The following is a 12,500-nucleotide window of genomic DNA, read 5'->3' as shown; positions in this document are numbered from 1 at the left end:
TAACTGATTTGGGGAAAAAGGGCCTTCATGCAACTGTTTGTTTTGAGATTTTGGGATTTTTGGTTTTTCATAAACCAATGTTGTTTATTTTGTTGTTGTTTCTTTATTAATAATAAAAAAAGATCCATAATTCACTTTCAATTGTTTCTTTTGTTTGGAGATTTCCATTATAATGCATATTTTTAAAGGTAATTTTCTCAAAATTAGTAATTATTTTCATAAATCTTCACTTTGGCAGCTTCACATAGAACAAAGTTCACAGTTTTATTCATATTTGTATTCTGAATGTTTTTAAAGATGGATATGAATTAATTAATTAATTAATCATACACATTTTATCTACAAAATATTGTGAAAAAAAATCTAAATTATTTTTATACAATTATTATTGTTTATTTTAATCAATTATTGTTAAAATAAATGTTAAATATATATTACCAAAACATTGACCCCAATATGTAAAAGAATAAAACTCTAATTAAGAACTTTATCCAATCGTCAGATTTTTGTGTTAGAAATGTGCATGTTAGTCAATATTCTTAATGTAATCAATCAAACTGGGGGAGAATGAAGATAACCATTAGTTAAATTCCTTACCTTATTGTCTTACTTTATGGATAAAAATTTAAATTAGACTTTTTATGTGGATATGCTATCCATTCATAAGCTATGCAATCACCATGCTTTTATATAACAGTCTGTCTTTGTGGGGGTGTAAATGTATTCAGAAATATTCCTTTGGATCAACAGGAACTTTTTTCAAAGGCCTCCAAATAAATAAATAAAAACATCAACAATAAGCCCTCTAACACTTCCTGTTTTGAGATGAGGCATAAAATCAGCTTTTAATGGACTTTTAAACATGGCAGACCGTGTTTATTTTGACCTCTCTTATATCTTTCCTCTCTTTCCTCGTGTAGTAGTTGTGACACTCTCACTTTATCCATTTGTTGAAGTTTTATGTCGCTTCTATGGTCCTAAAGCTTTTAATTAGGCCTCTCCCATGGCAGCGGTGTCTCTCGATGCACCCATAAAGAGCTCCAGCAGAGTATAAAGAAAACTGAGATGAGCTTTGATAGTGTAAAAGGTCACCGATACACACATTTCCAACCACACATGCATTCGACAGCTGTGGTTTTAATAGGAATGGCTACTGAAGCTTGCTGTGTCTTGTTAAAGACTCACATGTGATAGTCGAAGTTTGAAAAATACTTAAGACAGGAGAAAAGTTTTAAAAGTATGAAATATCTCCAGAAACCATCTGCCGCAGTCTAAAACTTGCCAACATATTGCCTGGTTTTCTTTGATTCCATATTGCGAAGTTCTCTCACGGTTTCCCATTAATGAAGTCCTAACTAATGGTCCACTGTGGTTTGAAAGTGCCAGCTTATCCCCGTCTGGAGTGTTTTGTCCCTCTATGCCCACCAGCAGCACCTACGTTGAATTTTGATAGCATGAAAGCTGAAGAACCCTCAAAAAGTCTCTTCGTCCATTGAAGTCTTTTGAGATTCATAAGAAGCATCTGGCTTGGATGATTATCAAATGTTCGTTCTTGCTGCTCAAGAGTCCAGTCACTGCTCTTTCTTGAAGCCCCCCTCCTTCAATAGCAGCCATATAATGCAGACTTTTGAGAGATCCAAGACAGGTTGGAGCAAACTGAAACTTCCACTTTTGCTGCAGGAAAAAGCAGGCCTAGTATGGATGGGAGCCTGTGTTAGGTCAGCTCAGGGCCGTTTTGTCCAGATTAATATGCTTCAGTTCAAAACGCTTGTGGCGATTAAATGCTGCAAATTTCTGCTCTCTCTTTCTCTCAACCTTTTACCGGCGTGTGGACATGAATCGATTACGTGAGCTCTGTAAGTCTTGATGTAATATCACCTGAGCCGTGAGCTGTAAAAGATTCAATTCCATTCTCCACTCAACCTGGAAAATCTCTAGCGCCTGAAACGCATCAGCCTTTTGCTTTTTCATTCATGTCAGGGAAAATTAAAATGAGTCTTCTCAAACTCAGCCATCCAAAGGGCTCTTGAATTTCGTGTCCAGTGCGGATCTTTAACAGATACTCTAAACCGGGGTGTCCAAACTCTGGAGGTCCGGTGCTCTGCATACTTTAGTTCCTACCCCAATTAAACACACCTGAACCAGCTAATCAAGCTTTTTCTAGGTATACTAAAAACTTCAAGGCAGATGTGTTAAAGGAAGCTGGAGCTAAACTGTGCAAGACACCAGCCCTCTAGGACCGAGTTTGGACACCCCTGCTCTAAACCATAGGTCTCAAACTCTATTTGCTCCAACCCTAATAAAACAACTAATCAAGGTGTTCAAGACTGCTAGAGACTATTTAAGCAGGTGTGAGTTGGAGGTGGTTGGAACTAAGCTATGCAGAGCTGCAGCTCTCCAGGAATTGAGTTTGAGACCACTGCTCTAAACTGACATTGAGTCGTTGATTAATTAGGACTAATAAAGTTATGTCATGTTGTTTATCGGCATCCAGTCGGCATGAACAGCGTTGTAGTACGTTGACACATAGTACTACGGTGACCTGAGTTCGATTCCCAATTTAACGTCATTTGCCAATCCTTCTTCTATCTTTACTTCACATGCTGTCTTGTTTTAATAAAAGTGAAAACCTCTTTAAAAACATTTGGCATCCAGTTGGTGTAATAGCCCAGTGGTTACTGCGCTTACATATAGTGCTTACACAGCTTCTTTTTTTCACTAAACTATGGGTGTGGGAGAACTTTGCAGCCACGCAAACATTAAGTACCTTAGATTTATTTTTAAAATCAGAAGTTGTACATTTTCGTTCTTATGGTGACTATTAGAGTCCTGCAAAATTATATTTAAGCTAAAAGCATTTTAATGTTATGCCAAGCACAATAGTGGTCTGTTTTTTGGTTCATTATAGGTCATGGAAATTCAGCTTAGTCAATGAAAGAAAGGGAAAAGTCAGGGAATTAGATTTTTGGCTTGGAGTGGAAACCCTGTCAAGGTCTTCAAAATCCTTGGACAAGTATGGATGAGTATTTTGGGCAAGTCAGTGCCATTTCTAAGAATTTGGGATCTTTTGCTGAAAGTTTCTGCCAAGTGAAGTTTATTTATAAACCAAATTCAAGAGGATCAAGTGCTTATGATTGACCTGAGCTGGTCCTGCATTAGCAAAGCTGGAGTCACCAATTGGATGATTCCTAACTCACTATAAATAATCAGAGTTTCTTACCTTAGTTATCTTCGCCTTGAAGAATCCCCCCTTCCACCCTGTCTCCTCCCTTCTTTCCTTGACAGGGCGGCACGGTGACCCAGTGGTTAGCACTGTTGCCTCACAGCAAGAACGTCATTGGTTCAAATTCTTACTTGGTTAGATGACATTTCTGTGTGGAGTTTACATGTTCTCCATGTGCTTGCATGGGTTTCTCCTGGGTTCTCCGGTTTCCTCCCACAGTCCAAAGACATGTGACATAGGTGAATTGACCAAATTAAATTAGCACCATTGATGAGCTCTTAATCAGCAGTTCCTAATTGCCATTAGCCATATAATAAGCGAGGGAGTTCTCGAGACCTACATGAGCCTAAATTTCCCTCTTGCCTTACAAACGGGAGGGAGCCCCAAGCTTGAGGATCTTACGAGCTCAAGGCCCTCTCCTGGGACAGCATGCCAAACACGCTTTATAATCAATCATCAGCTAAGTGTGAACTCTTAAACTGTCTCTCTAAAGATCAAGATTGGGGTGTAAGGTAAAAAATGCATTCATGCCCCCATCAACTCATCACCCACCCCCTGGGCTTTACAGAGTTGTGCATCCAGGGTGCGAATAAATAGACTGGTCTCAAATTTACAAGCACTCCTTATAAACACATATTCTGTAATTGCTCACCACACTAGGCTCAGTTCCAGGATAAGATCCCAAGTACATTGTTCAAAAAAGAAACAGCTTGCTCTTTGAGCCTTAGGGCTTTTCAGATTGCATGTCAATATTGTTTACTATCCTCTGCCTGACATATAGACACTCATGTAAACAATGCCTTTATCGTTCTCCTCCAGAAATATAATTGCTTTTGTGTATCCAGTCTTATTCCCAATCTGACGTGTCCTTTTCACCCTTGTTTGTGTTTAGAGGTCATCAGGCAGAGGTACGCGGACCTGCCAGGAGAACTATTGATCGTGGAACTGGAGAAAGATCGCAATGGTTTGGGCCTCAGCCTGGCTGGGAACAGGGATCGCTCCTGTATGAGCATCTTTGTGGTGGGAATCACCACTGGAGGGCCGGCCAGCCGCGATGGACGCATCAAAGTGGGCGACGAGCTGTTGGAGGTAAATGTGAAAACTAGATGGACAGGATGAGGTTGTTTTACATCGGTTATTCTGTCAGTTTGTACATGGTTATATAGTAGGTGGCGCTGTTATGGATTTTCTGAAATAGAACAGATTCAATAAATAATAGGTGAGAGCTCAGGACTTAGAATCGGTCTGTCCCTCTCGCTTTCATTTTGTCTTTCTCTAGGTAATAGCCTTTTCCTGTCAAGGCCCTTGTATTCCAAGGGGAAAATAGTGTCTTCCATCCATTTCATTCTCATTCTGGTCTAATGCTGAATCAATCATGGGTTGTCTGGGACAGTGTCATAAAAGCAAAATCATTTTGAATCTTGAGGGGCGTGCTGGGCAGGCTCACTGCTTAGAGAGAGACAAAAACACAGATGATCCACACCCTATCGCTTTATGTCTCTGCCTGAGTTATTAATCTGCAAACGAGAGGTGTAAGGTTTTCCCTCAGATGGCTGGATGAATTTCAAATGAAGCCACCTGCCCTCAGTTTCCCTATCTCTGCTCTTGCTTATCACTTTCTTAGCCTCACTCTCCTCTGTGTTTTATCTCTCCAAGTGTTCCCTAAAGTCCACACCGAACCGCAATCTTATCACAGGATGCAAATATTGAAGCGGTACAAGATAATTGACATGCGCAGTTTTAATGGTTTAGTTGATATGAGTTCTGAATGTACTCAGCTGCTTCTCCATATTTGCTACATCCTATAATAAATTCCCTGATCTTATCCTATCTGGATTTTGATTTCCAGGTTTGTCTCCTCCTTGGAATTGGCTATCGATTTAGCAATTTGGTCGACGTATACGATTGCTGTTTTTTGGTGTGTAGTTTGCAGCCTTGTGCAGCTGACCTTTGTCTAATATCTATCTTCATTAGAGGTGAACACGCTGCCGCATTAGTCACGTTCCACTAGCCTTGGCTAATGGTTCTGTCACAGGTGATTGGAGACACAAGTCAACCAGGCTCAAATATGTGTCCGCACATTCAGATGCAGTTGGTGTTAACCAGATGACAAACATGGTGCTGTCGTACCAGCATCTAATCCTGCTTTAACCCTCTTAAAAAATGAAACCACAAGTGCTTCCATGAAGGAAAATTAATGTGAACCCCTTCAATATGACTAGATTACAAACATTCCCAAATGTTAAACTCTGATAAAAAACTTGGTTCCATGGAGGAAGTAGTTTGTGAAAAGCACTTTTTTAATTTACTAAAGTTACTTTGCTCTGCATGGCATGGTTTGGTTTTAAACCACTTATTTAAAATGAAATGAAACAACACATTTCTTGAGTTTTTTGGGGGGTCAACTCAATTGTTTTATGTTCAATCCACTTAAATCAGTATAAAATAATAAGTTAACTTAATTACCTTCATGTTGTTCCAACACAAATTGATTGTGTGGATGCCAGCACATTTACAGTGAAGTACTACCTCGAGTGAGGTTCCAATCAAGCCAAACCATTACCAAAATGTGACTATATTGGTCTGAAATAATCATCATTATCTTCGTCATTGGATTTGTGGAAATGCAAACATGGTCGAGTAAAACTGAACCTGTCAAACTCTACGATTCGACCCCCTAGACAATCTTAATCCAGCATTTCTACGACTCTGCCAATCATATTTTTGAGTTCCAAGTTCCAAGAAGAAAAGGCGGCCGCTTAAGTCTTCACGTTGTTTAACATACATTGCTCAGCAATATGGACACCTTCAAATGGTGTTGAAGGAGTCAAATACTGTTTTTCTTAAGGTATAATTCAACCAAAAATGTCATTTTTGTCTCCATGTAATTATGTATTTGTTGCTGCAAAATCAGACGTGACTTGAGCTGACTGTGCGCTGTTACCACTGTGCCCGCCTCTGAATGATATCTAATTTAGTGAACAGAACTTGCATAGGCTGTGAATAGGCAGCTAATAAATTTGTAAATAACATTCAGTTTGTGGCACAGAGAGATCGTTTGGGAGTCGCGTGGGAAGTAGCAAACCGCACTTGGCAGTAAAAATGAAACCGAAAGCACTCACATCATTTAAATAATTATTTTAGAGGTATGATTGTGACAAGCGTTTAATATGTTTTTCTGTCATAGTGAACAGAGTGTTGTGCATGAGAATAAATGCTTAACAGTAGCTAAGTTTCCATCCACCTATTTCTATGTGCATTTTGGATATGCGCATTAAAAAACAGTTGATTGAAACGGCAAGATGCGCATCAATTTTTGAAAACGCACATAAAAAACGCATGCGCATAACTGAGTAGGATAAACTTATTATTTGATAAGAAAAGATGCACATAAACTACGATGGAAACACTTTTACCAAATTCCAGTTTGCACATTTGCACATTAACAAATGTCATGTGATTTTGTTATAAGAGATCATGTGATGATATAAATGTGTGTGAATGAACAAACCAGCAGGCTGAGCACATCGTAAAACATCTGAAATGTTGTTTTGATCATTCTCGAACGCCTTAAACATCTCAGTATTAGTGTTATTAGATTAGTAATTACCTCCAGAACTGTCAAGAGCATCTGTGCTTTACGTCTCACGCCTTCAAATACCACCACGTGATCAAAGGCAATCCTGACACGCAGTGAATGCGCAAGTCATTTATTAAATGCAGAAAAGATTCACTCAGCACTCGCAGCAAATTACGTTTTTACTGTTGATATTTGGCGCCAGATAATCAGGAAGTGACGATTTTGTTCGCTTTGACTCATTGAATGGCTTTATTTGCACATCTTATATGCGATATTTGTTTTGCGCACAAGGTTTATTCACATTTTTGGATGGAAACAGCTAGTGTCAGTATAACTGTTCTAGCCCATATAATGTTGAATATAATGCTGGAAGGAATCTAACAATGACAAATGTCTCATTTTTACCAGTAGAAAGAAAGGTCTAATAATGTTGTCAATGACAGATTGCAAGCAAATGTCTCAAACATAATAATTCAACATCAGAATCATGAATATTTGCATTCTGATGTCATCACTGTACTGTGCATTAACGACCGGGACACATTTAAAGTGTGTTCAATTCCACCATTTAAAGTCTATACAAATTGTAGCTTTTTAACTAACAGTAGACCTATACATAATGTTATTATTGTTGTTTTACCATATGTTTAAGAAATTATAATAATAATTTCCTTGTCATATTAACCTTTATTTTACATCTATAGAATCGTGAGAAAATCATGATCTTCATTTTAAGCAAAAAAATGGCGATTCTCATTTTAGCCGGAATCGTGCAGCTCTAACTGTACCACATGCAATGGAAAATCAGCTTTAGTTTACACGCATCAATAAGTAAAGTCTTACATAAATGTCCCATGGTATTATCACAGGTGTCTTTATAGGTTCCATTGGGAAAGAGGTGAGAAAGTATATGAATTACTGCAGGTTATTTGATCACATACACTTTCCAGCAAAAAGTGCTGTGGAATTACTACGATTTTCTTAAGTATGATGGATTAGTTGAGGGAAAAGTGTATAAAACCATCGATTTAGCTGGATTTCTAAGATTACTATGGTAAAGTGTACGAAAAAAGTACTGTGGTATTACCACTGGTTTTAGAAATGTGTTTTTATGGACTGTAAAATGTAAAAAATAAAAATAAAAAAAAGGTTTGTTTACATAATTGTAAGCAAGTACCATAGTTTTACCATCAAGTTTTTCCTTTTAAAGGGGTTCCATAAAGATGTTTGTAAACATTTACAATTTACTCAAACATCACTTAAGCAATCTCCATGGTATTGTCACAGGTTTTCACATGGTTCCATGGTGAAAAGTAGTATGTGAACCATATAAATCCAAAATCAAGCAAAAAGTGCTTCAGGTGTAGTTGATATGTTCTCTTTGGATGAGGGATTTTAAAAGATAAACAATGAAATCATAAATCCAATGGACTCAAAGTAAGTGGGAATACAATGGTTTTTTTTTACTGTTTGAGTGTCTTGAATTTATGATTTCAAAGTATGCGAGCCTTTTCATTTCAGCTAGTTTACAGTCATTGCTAAGGCAGATGTTACAAAAAGTACTACGGTATTACCACTGCTTTTTAGGGATGTGTCACAGTTGTTATAAGTAAATCTTATAAGTCCACAATGTTGGCATAATTTTACAGTTGTCTTTGATAAGTTATTGTTTATGTTCATTATTTTGTTCTTCCATCAGATAAACAACCAGGTGTTGTATGGCAGGAGCCACCAGAATGCATCGGCCATAATAAAAAGTGCCACGTCAAAGGTCAAACTCGTCCTGGTCAGGTGAGAGACCCTCTGAGACGACCATCAGTCTGCTGTTTTCACAAACTACCATCTGTTCATTAGTAAAAAATGACTCTCATTTCATCTGTTATGAATTCTTTAATTCATTAAAAATAATGAGATCATGCATTTGTTACAATTTTACCTCAGAAATATTTAAATGTGTGATAAATCGCAACTTATTCAAGAATAATATTGTAATTAATTAGTAATTCAGCTGCAAGTCTAATGTTAAAAACAAGTCAAAACGGTGCATAATTGTCACTGTCTTGAGTTTAAAACAATAATTGATTTTTTTCTCCTTGCAGTTATTCAAACCAAGCATTACTATTCTCAAAACAGCTTTAGCGTCTGACGTTGATGAACCGGTTGCATTTTATTTTATTTTTTTGCTTTGGTTGATTAATCTTTGTGGTTTTGTTTGTTTGTTTGATTTTTCAGTTTTGTTTTGTTTGTCTTTTTTGGTTTGAGTTTAATTCTTTTGTTATGTTTGTGTTTTACGTCACGTTTGTTTAGTGCAGTTTGTTTAAGGCTTTCTTTTATTTTACTTTGCTTTTTGTGATTTTTTTGTTTTTTTGTGTTTGTTTGTTTTTTGTTAGATTGTTTTGGGCTTTGTAATTTTGCATGACAAGATTATGTTGGTTTGTGGTTTGGTTTCATTAGCATTTTTTTTGTTTGGTTTTGTTGTTTTTTTTTGTTTAGTTTTTGCATTCATTGTATTTTTTGTGTTGTTTTTTTATGTTTTGAGATGTTTTTTTGTTTAGGGTTTAAATTTGTTTTATTTTGCTTTTTGTGAATTGTTTTGGGTTTTAGGTTCTTTTGTTTTTTTTAATTGTGTATGACAAGATTATATAGGTTTGTACTTTGGTTTGATTTGCATTTTGTTTTTTAGTTTTGTTGTTTGTTTTGTTTGTTTGTTTTTTGCTTTCATTTATTTGCTTTGTGTTGTTTTTATTTTTGATGTTTTGGTTTGTTTTTTGTTTGAGTTTGTTTTGTGTAATTTGTTTAGGGTTTTGTTTTACTTTGCTTTTTTGTTAGATTGTTTTTGGGTTTTTTAATTGTGCATGAGAAGATTATTTTGGTTTGTTTTCGGTTTGATTTGCGTTTTGTTTAGTTTGGTTTTGTTGTTTGTTTTTCTGCAATTATTTTATTTGCTTTGTGGTGTTGTTTTTATTTTTTGATGTTTTGATTTTGTTTTTTGTTTAGGGTTTTGTTTTACTTTACTTTTTTATGAATTTCTTTTTTGTTTGTTTTTTGTTAGATTGTTTTGGGTTTTTTAATTGTGCATGGGAAAATTATTTTGGTTTTGTTGTTGGTTTGATTTGCATTTTGTTTAGTTTGGTTTTGTTGTTTGTTTTTCTGCATTTATTTTATTTGCTTTGTGGTGTTTTTTATTTTTTGATGTTTTGATTTGTTTTTTGATTAAGGTTGTGTTTTACTTTTTGTGTTTTTTTTTTTTTTTTTTTTTTTTTTTTTTTTTAATTTATTTATTTATTTTGATTGTTTTGGCTTTTTGTTAATTGGGCTTAACAAGATTATTTCGGATAGTGGTTTGGTTTGATTTGCATTTAGGTTTTAGTTTGGTTTTGTTTTTTGCATTCATTTTATGTGCTTTGTTTTGTATTTTTATTTATGTTTTGATTAGTTTTTTGTTTAGGGTTTCGTTTTATTTTTTTTTTTTAATTAGCTTTTTGTGATTTTTGTTTGGGTATTTTTTTAGGTTGTTTTGGGTTTTTAATTGTATATGACATAATTATGTGGTTTGGTTTAATTAACAGTTTTTGGTTTGGCTTTGTTTTTTATTCTCAGTTTATGTTTGAGTGTTTGGTTTTATAATTGTGTAATACATAATTATATAGGTTTCTGGTTTGGTTTAATTAGCTTTTTTTGTTTGGTTTTGTTGTTGTTGTTTTTTTTTTTTTCTCATTTTATGTTTGAGTTTTTTGGTTTTACTTAGCATTTCGTGCTGTAGTTTGAGTTTTGTTCAGTTATTTGCTTTATTGGTGTTTGCTTTGTATTGTTTTTGGTTTTGTTTTTGCTTTGCCTTTCGTTTTGCTTATTTTTGGTTTGGTTTTGGTTTTTGATGGATTTTTGTTTTATATTTTGCTTTGTGTCATTATTTTTTATATAGATTGGTAGTGTGTTTGTTATTGTTTTTTATTGTTTATTTCAGGAATTTTGCGACATGGTGGCTCAGTGGTTAGCACAGTCCCCTCACAGCAAGAAGGTCACTGATTTGAGTCCCAGCTGGGTCAGTTGGCATTTCTGTGTGGAGTTTGCATGTTTTCCCTGTTTGGCGTGGGTTTCCTCCGGGTGCACCGGTTTCCCCCACAGTCCAAAGACATGCACTATAGGTGAATTGAATAAACTAAAATGCCCATAGTGTATGTGTGCGAATGAGTGTGTATGGATGTTTCCCAGGGTTGCAGCTGGGTTGCAGCTGGAAGGGCATCCGCTGTGTGAAACATATGCTGGATAAGTTAGTGGTTCTTTCTGCTGTGGCGACCCCTGAAGAATAAATGGACTAACCTGAAGGAAAATGAATGTCAGGAATTTCTTTTGTTTTGTGGTTTGGTTTCTTCAAGTTGTTTATTATCACTGTATACATCATGATAAGAAAACCTTCAAAATCTCTCATGTTATATTTCATGTTACATGTCACTTTGAGGAGGGGAGCCGTAATTTTAAAACACTGAATCAAACACATCCTGTAATTTTTTTGTATATCGAAAACCTTACACAAGCAAGAACATGTGAGTGACATAGACACATTTCATGTTATGCTCGATGGCATTTTGATAGCAGTATTTCTAGAGTCATCATGTCAGCCCATCCAGAGAGTGATATGGTATAATAAACTGGAGCTGGTATGACTATCTAGCATCTTTTCGATAGCAAAGAGGGCTTTTGCAATCCATCAGTCCATCTTGTCATTACAGGCATAATCAGACATTATGCTCAAATCTCACGTTTTCATATGAGTATTTGTTTGCATGACCTTTACTCGACTGACTATTCTGACAGTTTAGCTGATAAAGCTGCGTAAAGACACCGATATCTCCTCGCTATCTACAGCTAATTATGAGACTGTGACAGCTCAGTTTACGGCTATCAAAACAAGTGTTGATGTGCTACTGAATATTAATAGACTCGCTATAATAGACCCGTCGTTTGTGCTGCCATAAATCCTGCTGATGTGATTCCTATCATTTTTTTATAATTTGCACTGTTGCAAAAGCCCTTGTACATGATTTGTTTTGTCAAAAGTCATTTGTCAATACATGATGAAATGTCATCGAGAAAGTCATGTTGCTGGACAGCGGTCAAATCGATGTGAGTGGCAAAATGTCACTGATTTAGATTTTAACATGTGGATTCTGGATCTAGACTTAGTTTCTGTGACCCTATTTTGTTAAATGTTTGTATTTTTGTTTTGTATTTGGATGAAAACGTGCATTTAGATGAAAGCTTAAAGATGGATTGTTGTTTTTTATACACCACCTGACTAAAGTCTTGTCGTCGATCCCAGTTGTAAGAGCAACAAATACTAACTTGACTTCTAGTTGATTTTTTGCAAAAGTGGCAAAAGGTAGATTTTTTTTGTGAGGTACCAGACAGATCGGGGTAATGGATCCGGCATGTTACCCGAGGATGGAGAGGTGTCGTGCACGAAAGTGAGCGGGGCGGGGGTGTCGCGGACGACAGTGAAGAGGGTTGGGGAGTCACGGAAGAAAGCGAAAGTGAACAGCGGATGGGGAAGAAGGGCGGGTGAGGAGAGGATCTGTAAAATGAGGTGCCGGATCAGATCTCAGAGGCGCCGGATACGGATCCGGCGTGTTCTGGCACAAATTAAGCCCTGGTTGAACTGCATCCTAATTATTACAAATACTGCACAAGACCTGTTGA

At 36.3% G+C, this 12,500-nt stretch overlaps 1 protein-coding gene across 1 annotated transcript in view; it reads left to right on the top strand.

The window, feature by feature from the left end:
* patj (PATJ crumbs cell polarity complex component) overlaps positions 1-12,500 on the top strand; it is a 181,196-nt gene that overhangs the window by 124,410 nt on the left and 44,286 nt on the right. Inside the window, 2 exon segments of the mRNA XM_056447343.1 lie at positions 4,116-4,312; positions 8,503-8,594. Of these exon segments, the coding sequence (XP_056303318.1) occupies positions 4,116-4,312; positions 8,503-8,594 (289 nt within the window).

Source organism: Danio aesculapii, chromosome 22 (assembly GCF_903798145.1).
Source record: "Danio aesculapii chromosome 22, fDanAes4.1, whole genome shotgun sequence".
In the NCBI taxonomy this organism is placed as follows: domain Eukaryota; kingdom Metazoa; phylum Chordata; class Actinopteri; order Cypriniformes; family Danionidae; genus Danio; species Danio aesculapii.
Note: the sequence above shows the minus strand (reverse complement) of the source record. Positions and strands in the feature narration are given on the sequence as shown.